Genomic DNA, 16498 nt, shown 5'->3' with positions numbered 1-16498 from the left:
AGCAATTAGTTTCCATTTTCCAGTGGAAAGTACAGCTACTGAAACACATGAAAAGAGTAACAAAGTTGATTTTTTTCTATAGGTTAGGTACACAAACTGGGATGATAGTCCAAGGAATTCAGGACGACTCCAGTTTTGTGGCTCATTCCGTCGTACAGGATATTCTCAACCATGGTCTCTTTCGGTCTGTCAAGTACAGCATAACTGGGTTTGCCAAATAAAACAAGGTAGATTTCTTCTTTTTCAGCAAGAAGATTAAAAAACTTCAATAAGTAATTGCTTTCTAAGTTAAGTTACTGGAGAAAGACACAAAATTTTGAAGAACTACTTTTTCCAAATGGAGGTTGAGAGTATTAAGTAACGTATTATGGGCTGAGATTTTTCAGTTATGAATGGTAAGAATGAATTGAAGGTTTGTTACATAAAATAGGGTGTATAAATAATCCATATATGTGCAAGATTACTATTTTTTTTTATATTAAGTAACTTTTAGTTTTATTTTTGTAATGTTGGAGTTAAGGAGTTGTAAGGGCTTGTATTCCTTACAATACTCGTTTTTATACTAATGCAGGTGAAGCTAAAAATCAAGTGTGACATTTTTGTCGGATTTGTTGGTACTTCAGGCTCTCCTGTAGAATTATTCAGGATTCAACTGCTTTTGGAAAAGCAATGGTTCATAGCTGTGCTATTTCTTTTTCTATCCAAATCAGAAATAACTCACAGTCCTCATATGTATCTATATCTATCTGTATCTATACCTAGATATATATATATGCACATACATAAAGTCATATTTCCTTTTGCTTATTAATATTATTCAGAGAGTTTTCTTGATAGAGCTAAAATAAATCTAGTGGAAATTCTCTCCCTCTTGATGAAAATACCCCCAGGTGAATTACAGAATATCTACTTATGGATCGGTAAAGGAGCTGTAGGTCACAGTTTAAAATGTTTCAGATAAGTCTACTGTGACTTACAGGCCTGAAGAGCAATTTTCTCTTGCCTTGCTCTGTGCAGGAATGTGATTCAGCCAAAGCTATGGCTTTTCTGAAGTGAAGCACTGCTTATGACACAAAGTTAAAGTAGATGACCTTGCATATTGAGCAGCATGAAGCTGGACTGCGTGGCTAAACCTGCTTGCTAGTCAATGGCAAAGGGGTGAAGGATCCTGATCTGCTTCTCACTGCTTCTTGCAGTCAGTCACAAGCTACATCATAACACATTCTAAAGACATGCATCATGCCTTCTATTTTCTTCCTTTGCAGGAGTGTCATTAAAGCCTGAACCAACTGACACATATGGTAGGTCTTTGTATATATTTATTTTTATTATTAATAATTTTTTTCCTAAAATTGTTATTCTACAAAAAGCTTTTGAGTTCTACACACATAAAATTTGAAGGTACCTTATTTATCTTCCAGAATATAAAACCACTGCAGATGGATGGGTCATATATGAAGATACGCTCTACTATATCAGCAAAGAACAGGTCTCCATGGAAAGAGCCCAAGAGTTTTGCAGGAAGAATTCCGCAGACCTAGCTGTTGTTAGTAGTAACAGTGAGAGAAGGTTCCTAAAGAGAGCACTAAAAGAAAATGTAAGAACCATTACAAACGGGCAGCCTAAAGTAGAAACGCTTTTGACAATCTGCTTGTACGACTTGAGTTGTCCTAGAAGCAGAGCCATCAGCATTTTCATTAATGAAATATCCCCAGATTCACCCTTTGATCCTGTGGGATTTGGCCTCCCCCTCCCCTGCTGATGCAGTTGACAGGAAGAGTGATGTGGGAAGGTACCAACTCTTTGGGAAAGCAGCTGGTCTTTGAGGGAGAATAAAAAAGGAGTACAAGTTTCTGATTCAAAATCTGCTTCTTTTCTACTCCATCCTAAGGGCCTTCAGTTCTGCAGGTCTTGGCTCGTGTCCCAGATAAAAACCTGACTTCTGTGCCTGGGCATATAAACACATTGCTGTGGTTAACTGCAAGCACGTGCTGTACTGCTATGGACTTCAGTGGCCGCTCTGTGGACCTAATCAATGGTGTATCAATTTCTGCTTGTTTTGCTTCAAATATTTATTTTTTTTTAATTGAAGTAGTGTCTTTCTGATTTAGGAGAGCTATAGGGGAGAGCCAGTAGGATACTTCATTGGTCTAAGAGTGAGCCTTGATAAAAAGTTCAGGTAAGTTAAGAAGATTGGTGCAGCTTCTAACATGTAGAAACAAATATTTTATGAAGCTTCAGGGACTGAATATGTTCTCTTGAAGGTCTGAAGGATGTTCCACATACCATGTACAAAGCAAAATGGAATAGTCCTAGAATATTCTAAAGTCCAATAGTTTCCCCAAAAAATAAATAGTAAAAGAATCTTTTTTCCTTGAGTAAGCACTTAGCCAAAGAAAATCTTGGCAGCTCTACTCTCCATACACACTTTCTCAAGTTTTTCCAGAGATTTGCCCCATAAATCGGAGTGATACTTCACTATGCTGAATTTTATACCTATAAACATACACACATACACTTAAAACATGCTCTATATCATAGGGTTTGGATTTCTTATGCTTGTTATCTATATATCAGAGGGATTCTCCAGAGTTAGGAAGACACAGGCAATGAGTACAAAAGGTAGTCTCTGCAAACTCCTATTCCAGGAGAAAAGTCAGCAGTAATTTACAGTACAGAAACAGTAACAAGTATTCTGAAAAGACCAACACACAAATCAACACAAAACTAAGCTAAGAGATACCGAAGAGCACGATACACTGTTTACCTTCCTACCTGCTAGTTAGGATGTGCCTGGGAGGTGAAAAGGAACTGCTTCTGAGCTTGACCTGGAAAAAGTTAGAGGAGATTTGACTTCAGCCTTTCTATTTTAATGCCATTGTTTTAATATATGTAAATCACTTACCTTGAGAAAGGCAGAAGAGAAGTGGGGAGAGAAGCTGATAAATTATTTTAACCTCCTGATTTAGGAGTCAAATTAGGGACATATAGCACTCCATGGATCCAGTGAGAATTTCCTTTTGTTTAGATCAATAGTATCAGCAACAGCAAGACACAGATGATACAGCTGAATTTTTTCCCACTTCAGTCTTAATGATCTAAATTCTGAAATACTGATTAAAACATGGTAAAAACATCCTCTTCCTCCAATAGTAATATATTAAAGTAAAAAGCAGGCAAACATTGAAAAAAAGTTGCAACTTTGGTACTTTAGAAAGGATGGTTTTAAAGTTGACACAATATCCTTTAGTTTACAGGAAAATGGAACACTCCCCCCTACACCCCCCACAGAGCAGGGTAAATGCAGAGAAAAGTATTTTCATTCTTGTTTTCACCTACAAAAACACCAGGAATGCTCAGACTGAAAATCATAGTATTACCTAGGAATAGTTATTGTAATAACTATTAAGATAAAAATTACTATTAAGACAAAATTTTAATATCCTTCTCTGTATTATGAACAACTGATTTTGATTTCTCTTATTAAATGTTGTCAAAAAAAAGTGGCCATTAAGAGAAAATATGCTTGGTGTATTCTTTTTCTAATTTGCAACCAGAAATATTTTACAGCAATTTCTTCAAATTAAAATAATCAAGTAAAGAAAGGGCAATCTCTAATAGTTCTTCCCATTATAGTCAGTTCCCATGAATCCTCATAGACATTCTTACTCATGAGGTGTTCATTAAGACTACCATATCATAAATGAAGGTATTAATTAATAACTACTCGTATATCTTTTCTTTAAGCTGGGTGGATGGAACTCCAGTAACTTATGTGGCCTGGGCTCCTAATGAACCCAATTTTGCAAATAATGAAGAAAATTGTGTGGTAATGCTTTCAGAGCATGGTAAGTGGCAATACAAAACTATTGGATTTTATTTGTCTCTGCTTGGATTATAACTGATGCTGTCAAACATCTGCTGTCACACAATCTTTGGTAGCTGTTTTCTGCAATTTCTTTCCAGTGACAAACCAGCACAATGCAGTAACTCTTCCCAGTCGCAGGACCACCAGCCATGGAAGAGGCTATGCCCTTAGAATGGGGACATTTCAGTACCATAATTTAATGCAGATATTTCCTTCTGGGTTTTGTCCTTTTTACAGGGCTTATCACTACTTCTTTCAGTAAAAATTTGTATAGTCTATCTTCTCTACCATGAACTTAAGAAAACATTTATAGCAGCTCCAGGAAACAGGAGTTGAAGGTACAAGTCAATGAGGAAAGAAACAAATACATCTAATGTCCTAAGATATGTTTTTCCTCTTGGGTCTATTTCTGTTACTTTAATGAGGCTAATGGAAATTTAGTAAGCACATGTTGATCTCTCAATTATGTTTTACAAAGAATTCATGCAGTATGTTTGAACACTGTATTGTGCCATTAGATTGACTTAGTATTTCCTATCTCATCCATTTCTGATCCATTTTCTTTTCAAATTTGCTTACTTTCAAATTTACTTACTTTCTTTTCAAATTTGTATTTCCCCTGTTGCCTGCAATGTGATGATGCCAGAGCTCAAAAAAAACCCCATAAACAGGTATAGACAGTGTGAAGAGAGCCCTGAATGAAGAGCAGGTGGGTCAGGGAGCTCAAATTAACTACAAAGGGCTACAGTGACTAATTAGAGCTTATTTGAAGGTGCCATGGTTACTTTGCCTTTAGATCAAGCCTGAAGTACAAAACAGAGAAAATGGTGTTAAAAAAAAATGAAAAATTGTTATTACTAAATATTAAATACTATAACATATTGAATCTTTATGTTTTGTTTTTTCCAGGATTGTGGAATGACATTAACTGTGGTTCTGCCAATAAATTTGTATGTGAAAAACATAACAGTTCTATTAATTCAGCATTACCTTCTCCATTGCCTCCCGGAGGATGTCCAGAAAGTTGGATTTTTTTTAACAACAAGGTATGTTAACAAATATCTTCAGTAAATTGTGTAAAGCAGTAGAACTGAAGAGAAAATCCCGAAAACCTCACATTTTTAATGAATATTAAGTAAATCTGGAGAGTAATTACTTAGTCAAAATGTGCAGACTGGATGGCTGGGCTTTTTTTTAGGTGACTTAGACACTTAACTTTGCAGAGAAATACAATAACAGTAGATGTATGCTGAATACATTTCAGACAACATAGTTTGTGCAGGCTTAAAATATACTGTTACTGTTTAAGAAAACCTGTCCTTCTTTCTTTGTGTACATTATTTTGTTTAGAAATGGAAGTTTGTAATGGTCAGTCTTGTAAAAAGTTGGAAAGGTTTAGAAAGAATGTATTTGAGTAATCCCTTCGGCCTGTAGGGGTTCACAAAGCTTTGAATTCAGAAAGATGATGCTGAACTACAATTGTTTTGAGTACAGCTTTGCATTCAGACACAGTCTGGAAGTCCTCATTGCTGTAAGAGAAGAGTTTGTACTAATCTGAGTTGAAGCTCCATCCACCACTGTGCTGGTATTGCACCCTCAGAATGTTAGGTCAATGTGCCAAAGGATATTTCACACCCTTTGGCAGGATGAACAGTTGTAACCACAGTCATCAGAAGGAGGACAAAGCACAGCAGAGATTATTCCCTGCAGCCAAAGCCACATTTTCTTGGTTTTAAATGATGCCTCTATTCCTGCAGGAAGAAGGCAGATGAAAATGTGAAAAGTGATTATGTACTTGACCTTGTTACAATCACTTCAATTGATACCAGATTACACCTTGTGCAATGAGGGAGGAAAAGTGTATGCCTGGCTGGGCATCCAGACTTTCTACTCCTGAGCTCTGTCACTCATTCTAGCCCTGATTTCTTTTTCTGCAGAAAAGTACATTTTAGAGCTAATTATCTAGAGATAATATTCACATAGAATAGTTCCAGTCTTGGCTAGTTTGAAAAAAGTGCTTGATTTTTTTCCAGTGTTTCAAAGTATTTGCTTCCAATATAACAAGAAATCTCACATGGCATGCTGCACGAGATGTTTGCCTCAATTTGGGAGGAAACCTGGCTACTATACCAAATGAACAAGTACAAGGTATGTGTATAGGCTCTATTGAAAGAAAAAATCTCAGTCTCTCACTAAAGAAACTTCTATACTCTCCAATATAAAATATGGGATTACCTGATGAAAATTGCTTATTAGCCAGGTGAGTCCATGGTTCATTTTAACTTCAAACTGCAAGGCAATACCTAAATTATTACATATAAGAAATAAAGTTTGTTTCTAGTTCTTTCAGGTGCTTTGTTTTCATGAAACTTCCAGTGGGTTCTAAGGGTGGTTGCACAGATCTCTCATAATGACAGAAATCTGTATTTCCTGTCTCTCTCACTGGCAATAGGATTTTCTGAAACCCTATGTATGTATACACATGTGGGGAAGGGATCTAAACATTTAATTAATAGCAGATGCGCTGTGTAGGGGAAAGTGTTATCCTTTTATTATGTCCCCCACTATGGGTTTTTGCATATTTGCTCTCTTTTGGGCAAGTCACGATGAGCTTTCCTTAATGAGAAATCTTTGCTTTTCTCCAGCTTTCCTTTTCTATCATTTGAAGTATGCCATAACTAATGTTTGGATTGGGATGAATGATATCAACAAAGAGTCCACATTTCTTTGGACAGATGGAAGCACTGTTTCCTACACCAACTGGGTTAATGGTGCACCAGAAAAGCAGCAAAGCTTCTTTGACTTTTATGAGTATGAAACATTGACAGATGATGCTCTGGAGGTACAGGAAATTTATGTAACCTCTATCTATACCTTGGGCAGCTAGTTGACTTTCCTAAAAGAAAAGCTACAGCAGCAATAATAGGATGCTGAAACAAGTCCTTTTGTAAGCACAGTGGGGTTTAGCAAATTGTCTGATAATTATTCCAAATACACCAAAGTGTTTGGCAAAGGTTCTGTAGAAGAGGGATTTTAAGCCTTCCATTGGAACTATTGCAAAAAAAACAGCTCTGTAAAAGAAGCTTGGAGAAACTTATATCAGTTTATCCCCAAACTGCATTAATGCAAATACTAAAGCTGCAACACCAAAGACAAAGTATGATAAACCAAAATTAAGATTTTTTATGCAACCATAATTTGTTGTGTGTATGTCCCACTTCTGGCTAATGTGCTCCCACACTACTTTACTCATTTCTGATGGTACAAATTGATATCTTCAGTGAAATTACTCTTTCTCTGTAGAAACTCAGGCTCTTTTCCAAAGGTGGTAATTTCTGAGGAAATGATTGGCAGTTACTCACCCAAGATTTTTAACATTTGCCATCAGTCAATTTTAGCTGATGACTAAAACTTATTTAAATCAGCATAAAGGAGAAACTTGGATGACATGCCAAAAGACTGCCACGGCCAATCTTGAAATCAGGGGAGTCTTGAAGGAAATACTGGAGCAAGTAAACATAAGGAAGTAAAGAGAAAATACTTTGTTGCATCTGATAATGGTAACTTGATAATGACTATAAAAAAAAGCAAAGAGTATCTGCTTTCTGCAAAAGAGCTTGCTTCAGTTAGACTAGTGTAGACAAGAGCATTTAACAGTAGTTCTTATATTGTTTTTCTCATTGATAAAAATATTTTGAAACAGATCTATATAACTGTAAATAAGAACAGAGAAGATTTATTATAGGTACCTTAGTCATTTATAGGGTTCTTAATAAAACTGGTAAAATGAGTTTTAATTTACTTCTTTCAGACCTTTACTGGCACCTGTGGAAGCCTGGTTCAAATTTAAGGGGTCAGGTCAATAAACATCAGGTCAAGTTGCTTGGCAGAAACCTAGGAACTTTGAACTAATTACACAGGTGTTCAATGAGCTCCTCTCCTCTCTGCCATCAGGCCTGCACTAGCAGTACAGGAGCTTCAGCTCACCCCTCCCCATGGCCTCTTGTAATGGCTGTGACTCTTCCCCTCCCCTTCAGACAGATTGCGTCTTCATCATGAAGTCAGATGGCAAGTGGAGAGATGATAGCTGTGACAATGAAAGAGGCTACGTGTGCCAGATGAATTCACGTGAGTTCTGTTCGACCCAGTCTCCTAAAGAGGAAGAGTACCTTGGTTAGATAAGATGAATATATAACCTGATGTGATTTCTTCCAGCTTTGAGTCTCATTCTGAATCTCAGGCTTTCAGAGCTCCATCAGTGTCAAGCCAGTGCTATGTTTAAAGTACAAATTGTTTCACAGAAATTGCTGGAGAGGAACCACTATCTTAATTGGAGTTTTGTACCTAATAATGAGTAATACTAGAGAATAATAAATGAAAATGGCTTTTTTTTTTCTCAGTGAAGTATAAGAGGTTTAAGCATCCTGTCTAAGTGCAGTATAAATCATGTTCTTGCAGTGATCTTCCCATTCTCTTGGATGAATCTGAGCAGAACATTTAATCCTCTCTCACAATTTCTACTGAATGCCATCATATGTGATGTAAATCAAATTGTACAGCTTCTTGGATGTATCTTTATTGTAGAAGAATATTGTTATTTTTTACACCAAAATGAGTAATGAATGTTGACTCTACTCCTGTAGAATTTTAATTATACAAATCACAGCTGTCCAAGCATATTATGGGAGTAGAGAAGGTGAAGCACTGATAACAAAACAATTTTGCCTCAGCTTTATTAAAGTAAAAATTATTCCCTGATCCCTCACTTCAGTCAGTTCCTGCAGCCTGTTCACTCTCAGCACAGCTAACATGTTTGTAAGAAGACCCCCTCCCTGCACAGCAAATATATAGTTTTATGGAGGCATTTTTAATTTTTTTGATCCCAGTTCCAGCTCTTCTGAATATATTTACAGTCTCAAGGGTGGAAATATACACTGCCTGACTCAAGCATGCAGGCAACATTCTGGCAACCCTTACCGACAGGCCAAGAAGTTGGAGTGAATAGCGAGTGGTGATCAATTAACACCAGGTCTCAAAGTCTTAGACTGAGACTAGAGATTACAACAGTTAATGCCTTAAATGCCTCATCCTAAGTTCTATCCACCAGTGACCAGAAATAAATGTATACTCAGATATTCAGATTTAGTCAAATAACTTAAAGCACAGAATCTGAAATATGCAATCTAGGAGTCTTAGACTGGACCGGTCAAGTCTGTAGAAAGTATACTCTACTTCAGGGCATCCAAGATTTCACTCATCTTATTACATTAACAAACTTGCTCCATGTCTTGAAAGTTATGTTTGACATTTTTTTGGGGTTTGGGGATGTTTTATTTAGTTTGTTTTTATTTAGGTTTTTGTTGTTTTGCTCATGAGTTTAAACAAAGATTTTGACTTTTATTGACTTGAGCCTTTTGACTAATTTTTTATAGCTTGAGTGCTACAGAAGAGCAATATGTTGTAAATTCATCCATTCAGTTTTTCCTCCATAGTTCCCTCACAGCCTGAATTGCCAACAACAAATCCAGCCTCTGGCTTTACTCGTTATGGTGACAGTAGCTATTCAATCATTCCATCTGAAATGCAATGGGAAGAGGCCAGAAGAAGTTGCCAAGACAAATCTGCGGAACTTGCCAGCATTTCAGATGCCTACATCCATTCATTCTTGTGGATCCAGATGCTGAAAAATGGAAAACCTGTATGGATTGGTCTTAACAGCAATATGGTGAGTGCTGGATAGATGGGAGGGGTAGGTGCTGAGGGAACTTTCCTGCTCTAATCGTCCTCTGGACAACCAGTTTTGAACAGTGGAGCAATTGTATTCTGAATGGCTTCACTGTGTAAATGCACAAAAATCTAGGGGTACTGTTAGAATTAGTCAAGAATTTTCATCCACCAAACGGAGTGAAGAATCACAGAAAATGTTAGGCAAGAAGCAGAAGATAAAAGTAGAAAGTTCTAGAAACAGAAACAGAAGTCAAGCTGCAGACTGAGAGTCAGTGTGGCTGTCATGAAGTGACTGCTGGCCATCCTGAAAGTCAAATGCCCTGCTATACAGGGGGATACTTAGAGCTATTAATATATTAATAGAAGTTACTGTATTAGGGAGATATTGTAAGATTTAAGCTGACTGTTTAATGTTTAATATCAAGTAATCTTTATGCACAAATAGCTCCAAATTTTAATTTAAATAAGGCAGAGCAGAGAGGACAAATTCTCGGTAATTGCTTCTCTTGATGTAGGATTTACTAAATGACCTAAGATGGCCTCATCTGACTTTCTTGCCATATTGTAGAAGTTTATTGCTTCAGAAAAACCCTCCCAAAAGCAATGCAGTGTTGAACACTGTTCATATGTAGCTCTTGTATAACTCAAATTGCCTGGTGACATTGCTTAGAACAGTGAAAAGGGTTTTTAAAAATGGCTCCTTTTTTCCCAAAAAAAATAAAATAGACATATATTTATACTATATTTATGTGACAAAACTTCTAATGTTAATATATATATATATATATATATATATTACCAGAATTCCTTTGTTTTCAGACTGGTGGCTATTACAAATGGACCAATAACTGGAAAACCAGGTACACAAAATGGGCAGCAGGGGAACCAAAGGAGAACAATGCTTGTGTTTACCTTGATCTTGATGGTGGTTGGAAAACAGCATCTTGCAATGAAAGCTACTTTTCAGTTTGCATGATATCAGATGGTAAGCAAAGGCATGTAACAATTTTAAAGACATATTCCTAATTCCATGAGACTGTCTAATCCTGGAGATTTTGCTCTAGCTTGGGCCACCCCTGCAGAGGACTATGTATCAGGGTAGCATCTAACTCCCAGCAGAATGTGGATGTTTGCTATTAGATGATGTATGAATTTAGGCACAGGAAAGGCCCTTGTGCAAATTCATATGGCTGCACTGCTATCATGGTAAAACTGTTTCCATAAAATGAAGCTCTATCTTCAAGGTATATCTTGCTCTTTACAAGACATGACCAAAAATCACATGAGCCTGTGTGCAATATAAGTGTCTGCTGGGTTTGTGCACTGACTGTATGAACTTCAGCTGGGGAAGGTCACACATGAGTGTCACTCAGCCAAGACTTTCACTTCCATTCACTATTGCTAGAGGTAAAACTGTAAGAGCCTTGGCAATGTGAATGTTACCTTAACTCTTTTCTGATATATGCAGAGGCATGTTTGCATCTAGATTTTGTAGAATCGTGCTGTTTTCCCTCCTTTATGTTTTAAGTCTGCATACATTTGGTCTGCTTATGCAGTGCAAGATCCATCAAAGTGAATTGAAGTTGCACCCATGATCAGAAACAGAGTCTGATTTGGCAGAGGCATGCTCCACTGATGGCTTTTTTTTTTCCCCATAAAGTGACAACATGAAGAGACCAAGCAGCCAGACAACATGGGACTGTGGCATTAATGATTCATTAGCCTACAACAGCTTTCTGTGTTGTGATAAGGCAAATTTGAGATTTGTATCATCCCTCAGGGTTTGCTTTGTGCCAAGAAAGTACTGCCAAGGCAGTTAGTTAGATGTTGCAGGATGCAATTTGATTCCTTGTCCTGAGAAATGTGATTTGAGAAATAAGATGTTTAACACTTTTGACTGCTTGGCTCTCCATGTTGTCTGGGTTGGGGGAATGTGGGGATAGTCATGAGTAGATGTTGAGACAAATAAAGCCGGGTGAGAGAAATCCCACACTATTTACACACGTGTCATAGAATCAGAGATGACTCACAATGCAATACGAATTTCATACCATATGGCTTCTTTAGAGATAGCTCCTACTGACCCTGCTGAGCTGCCTGGAGACTGTCCTGAAGGAGATGAACTCCAAGCTTGGATCCCTTACCATGATCATTGCTACTACCTTGAAGCATCAGCTGAGAGAACCTGGGCACTGGCCTCCCTTGAGTGTGCTCGCTTAGGTGAGAGCCTTCATTATCAACTAAAAAGATTTGTACCAATGTTTATAAAAAACTATCATAAAAAAGTAAATATATTGATTTTTTTTTTTAAAAAGGAATATTTTTTTTTTACCTACTAGGCTGTTCTAAAGCTGGCACAATTAAAATAAGCTGACACGAGTCACTTTGTACAGCCTTCTGTCTTAGATCTACAGCTTCCCTGTGCATGAGTTCCCCATTATATCCTGGCTTGTGGGATACCATCCTGGAGGCAGCAGTGAGGGCCACAGTCTTTAAGTACCTCCAGGTCATTGTCTTCTGCAAGAAGCAGTGGAGACACCAACAGAGCAGCATTAATACAGGAGCTATTGTTTGTACAGACTGAAAAACGGAGGTCATTACATGTAGGTTATGGTTACTCATGTAGGTTATGGTTATTTGCTTATTAATGCATTTCAGGAGCTACCTTGGTTTCAGTAGAAAACATGGATGAATCTCACTTTCTGACTCATAAAATTCAACCACTTGGAAATAAAGTAGGAGGCTTTTGGATAGGACTTTACCAGAATGTGGAAGGTACGTCTAAATTTCAATTTTTAATGGAAAAATGCATTGCTAATATGAGAAAATTGAGGATTACAGTACTTTTACAAAAAAAAATGGGATTCTGCTGAAGAGTGGCTTACAATGGATATTAAAAGTAAATTGCTGAGCTAAGGAGTTAAAATATTAATGAAATAGATATGTTTTAATTTTTTTTTACTCTTCGAGTTGCTCTGTAGGCCAGTGGTTGTGGCTAGATAATGTTGTCCTGGACTTTGTTAACTGGGAGGAGAAAGAATTGGATGTGGAGCATCGGTGTGTGGAAATAACTGCACCATCTGGCTATTGGGACAAAAGTGATTGCTCTGCAGAAAAAGGATTTATCTGCAAAAAACCCAAAGGTAAGTCCTCAGTGTGTCAGCCCTTAGTGACAGGACAGATCTGTTCACTAGTAACTGTTACAGCCCTTCACCACAGCTGTGGAAGTAATTCCTGGCAGTTTGGTTTGGCATATTCCACTTCTCTAACCATTTGTAGTGGCCTGTTTTTGCAGACTACAAGCTCTCCAAATCACTGTCTACATGGAAATGCAGTAACATCCTGTACAGCCTAGGCTGAGAATGAAACTTTCAGAAACTTTTGAGTACCTAACACAGGTGTTGATATGGTACCAGTCAAACACCTGTGCAAGGGTATGACTATTCCAAGAACTGATTATTGTAACAGTTATTATACCCTTGCAAGAAGGAATCAATGTGAATAACCAATCTTCATCTTCCAGCTTGTTATTCTCAAAAATATATTACGTCCCAACATACCAAACTGGCTTCATATTGGCCTGATACAGTAATGCCTCAGGGATCCTAAAAGGTCACCTGTTTGTATTGCAATAATGGATGATATGAGGTATATTTCCATTCTAAATGAAACCTTCAAGTCATTAGAGAAGCCGTCTCATCAGCATTTCTGGAAAATTTCACTCAATACTGTATATACCAGACTAATGCTTCAGAGATAAAATACTACATAAATTATTCCCAAGTGGAGATACAAAGGAAATTGTCTGCAATAAAGCAGTATAATTTTATTCTTCTAACTTAGATGTTAAAAGTCAACTTATCTAACCTAAAAAAATGGTAGGTAGCCATCATTAAACCTTTGCACTTTCTTTTGTAGTAGCTGTGGGATCAGGTTTAATTTTCTAGCTTTTTTTAAGATTCTATTATTCAGATGAAAATTTGAAAAAATTTGATTTTAATGCTAAAGACATCTCAAGACATAGTAGGTGGTGAAAAAGTAACTGAAAATCTGGGGTTAGCATTTAGTCATTTTCCAAGTAGTCTTTAATTAGAAAAAGATGCTGAACTGTAGCCAAGAAATAGTCATCTCCCATGCACTGTTAATTTCTGTGCTTAAATCAGCACATGCCCATGGCAGTAAATCAATTAATCCTTATTAAAGACTTACTAAAAACATCCAAAACACATTCCATCCTACATAATACTAAAATAATAAGGAATCTCTAAAGTTCATCCATTGAATCATACAGAGCTCCCATACATACTATTTCCTGCCTTGGGAGGGTTTACAGTTGGTTTGTATCTATTCATTTTGCATCCTGCTTTGCTTTCACTTTATAGTTTGCCTTTAAAAAATTCTCCTCTCGTAATCAAGGGTGTTTGCAAACTGTAACGTACAAGAGCCAAGAGGAAAAATATTTTCATGATAATTTAGAACTCTTTAATTCTATGTGTATAATTCTTCATTTCTGTTTTTTTTTTTTCCGCACTTCTTCAACAACATCAAAACAATGTAATAAAGGTTTTTAAATTTTCTCTGTCTCTATCTTACACAGAGGCGAATAGGAAGATTACTCGTGTGATTCAGTAGGCGTTTTCTTGGGAAGACGTTTAGGAACCAAAAATTTTATAACAGTTAGACATGCAGATCTTCCCAAAATATGCCATTTAAAACTAATCTCCAGAGTGATACATCATGTTCTAAGTACATCAAAATTAATATTTCAGGAAAAATATGAAAAGGTATTTTGAATGAACATAGAAAAGAGTCAGTATTTTAATGTTGGTAATATAAAAACAATATAAAGTTTCAAAAGTGAATAAAGTAATGTTAAGTAGGAAGGTGAAAGCTTAGCAATGTATTTTTTGCCTCAATTTGTTGTCTTTTATAGCAGACATATATGTTACTAATGTGATGGTAGAACTTCAAAAGGTTTTGTTCCTGTGCTATTTTTGCAAACAGTCAAACATACAGATTCTAATAAAGTATCATATGATTTCTCTCTGAAATTTATTGAAGTTGAGCCGAATGGGAGTCCTATAAAGCAAAAAGGTAAGAGCTTTCATAAGAAAAATAAGAAAAATCTAAATAGAGGAAGAAGTTAAAATGCGTTTTCCCAAACCACTCTCTTTTAGACAACAAGTCCTACTGAGAGTTGCACAGTTATCAATCACTCAGGGTGACCCCATGGTGCCTTTCACATGCACAGGGGCACTCACCTGTTCTTGGTCAGTGGGACTGCTGCAGGGCTAACCCTGAGCTGGCAAGCTCAGCAGTGACCAGACTTGAGAAGAACTTTAAGAACAGCTACAGAATGCTTTAACTTGGCTGTTGGAAACTATGTAGAAGTATAGGAAAGTTTTTTACAAAGATTTTATCGTAAATCATGTAACAAAATATTGTAAAACTAATTTCCAATAATTAGCTTCCAACATCCATCTAAAGAGTACATTTTCATTAAATTTTAAAGCATCCCTTTCATGCATTGTACATTACTGTACTCCAGATCCACTAAAACCATATTAGCTTTAGGAACAGATACCTAACTACTGATTAGCAGCAATTCAGGGCTCAGAATTAGAGCCTTCAAGTTCAGGCAGGAGAGGGAATCTCCTTCATGCTTTTCATGTTGTATGTGGAAATAAAAACTACTATGGTTTCTCACACTTATATGGATTCTTTTCAGAAAAGGAAAAGAATGAAGAGACTCACCCACCTGTTCATGTCTCTGTTTGGCCACTCATTTTCTTGGCTGTTTTAGCTGTTTTTGGAGCTGGCATGACAGCCTATTTCTACAAAAGAAAAAGACAAAACCAGCTCTCAAGAGATTCTGGCAATGAAACACTATTAAGATGATGTTTTGGTGACAGAAGAATTGGTGAGGATGGGTCCTGTGGCAGGTTACTTGGAGCAGCAAATTAGTCACTGAAATTAAAGGATGTATCTGTTAAAAGTCTGTAGTGAGATCTTAAGTGAGATCTAGTGTAACCTTACATTAAATGTTACACACATTAAATCACTTTCCTCTTTAGCACTAGCTGATTTTTTTTTATCGTGCATATTTTTCAAAATCAGGATTAGAGTTTGATGTTATAATTTTGTAATGGTCAAGATTTTCTCAAGTGCCTTAGCAAGGAGGGTCATGCAAAAAAAATTGTCAAAGACAATCATGTGTACTGAAAAAGGACTGTGAAAGTCAACTAGTGAGAATGAATGTCTAATAAAGTACAAATGGCATTTAGAACTGCATTGCTGTGACATGGTGGACACTAAAAAATCTCAAAAATTAGAACCTGTCTAACTCTTTTGCAAACTTGAACTCATCTAACTCCACAAACTTCACTGCCTCAGACCAGTACTTTTATTGTTCTTTATGGCTAAATCCTATTACACTTATAAAACTGCTTCATATTATTTTCTTAGAAAACTTTGGGATAGAAAACCTTGTCATGTTCATTTTCTGCTATGAAAAACACAGCTCATGTCAGCAAGAATATTAAGACCAGGTATAAGTTGTAATAGTTTTTCAGTTCAGTGATGTGATTTTTAACTGTATTATGTTCACTTACATAAATGAAAATACTCTTACCGTGACATTCTTGCTTCTTTTTTGTTAATATTTTTAAATAAATAAATAAACAAATAAATAAATTTTCTATTAGTATAATTTTCAGCTTCAACATTCCCTGTGAATCAACTGAGGGAAAGGGGAAGGGGGGTGCTCCTGTCAGCACAGTAACTCTTCTGTCAATAACAAGAAGGCCTTCTCTCCTCACCACTTTGAATTCAACTTGAATGAGCACCAACTTCTCATTTAAGAAAAAGGAACTGAAAACCAAGGAATGCAGCAGATGGTTTTGT

At 36.6% G+C, this 16498-nt stretch overlaps 1 protein-coding gene across 1 annotated transcript in view; it reads left to right on the top strand.

The window, feature by feature from the left end:
- Positions 1-16226, top strand: part of LOC128792736 (macrophage mannose receptor 1-like) — a 32354-nt gene extending 16128 nt beyond the window's left edge. The window contains exons 15-30 of the mRNA XM_053951409.1: positions 83-227; positions 1266-1301; positions 1422-1597; positions 2112-2179; positions 3748-3848; positions 4778-4914; positions 5902-6016; positions 6514-6710; positions 7906-7996; positions 9361-9593; positions 10415-10580; positions 11663-11815; positions 12254-12370; positions 12577-12738; positions 14657-14689; positions 15324-16226. Coding sequence (XP_053807384.1) covers positions 83-227; positions 1266-1301; positions 1422-1597; positions 2112-2179; positions 3748-3848; positions 4778-4914; positions 5902-6016; positions 6514-6710; positions 7906-7996; positions 9361-9593; positions 10415-10580; positions 11663-11815; positions 12254-12370; positions 12577-12738; positions 14657-14689; positions 15324-15493 — 2100 coding nt within the window. The 3' untranslated portion in view covers positions 15494-16226. The remainder of the gene's footprint in view (positions 1-82; positions 228-1265; positions 1302-1421; positions 1598-2111; positions 2180-3747; positions 3849-4777; positions 4915-5901; positions 6017-6513; positions 6711-7905; positions 7997-9360; positions 9594-10414; positions 10581-11662; positions 11816-12253; positions 12371-12576; positions 12739-14656; positions 14690-15323) is intronic.
- Positions 16227-16498: the final 272 nt, after the last annotated feature.

Source organism: Vidua chalybeata, chromosome 1 (genome assembly GCF_026979565.1).
Source record: "Vidua chalybeata isolate OUT-0048 chromosome 1, bVidCha1 merged haplotype, whole genome shotgun sequence".
Taxonomy (NCBI): Eukaryota; Metazoa; Chordata; class Aves; order Passeriformes; family Viduidae; genus Vidua; species Vidua chalybeata.
This window is presented reverse-complemented; position numbering and strand designations above follow the sequence as displayed.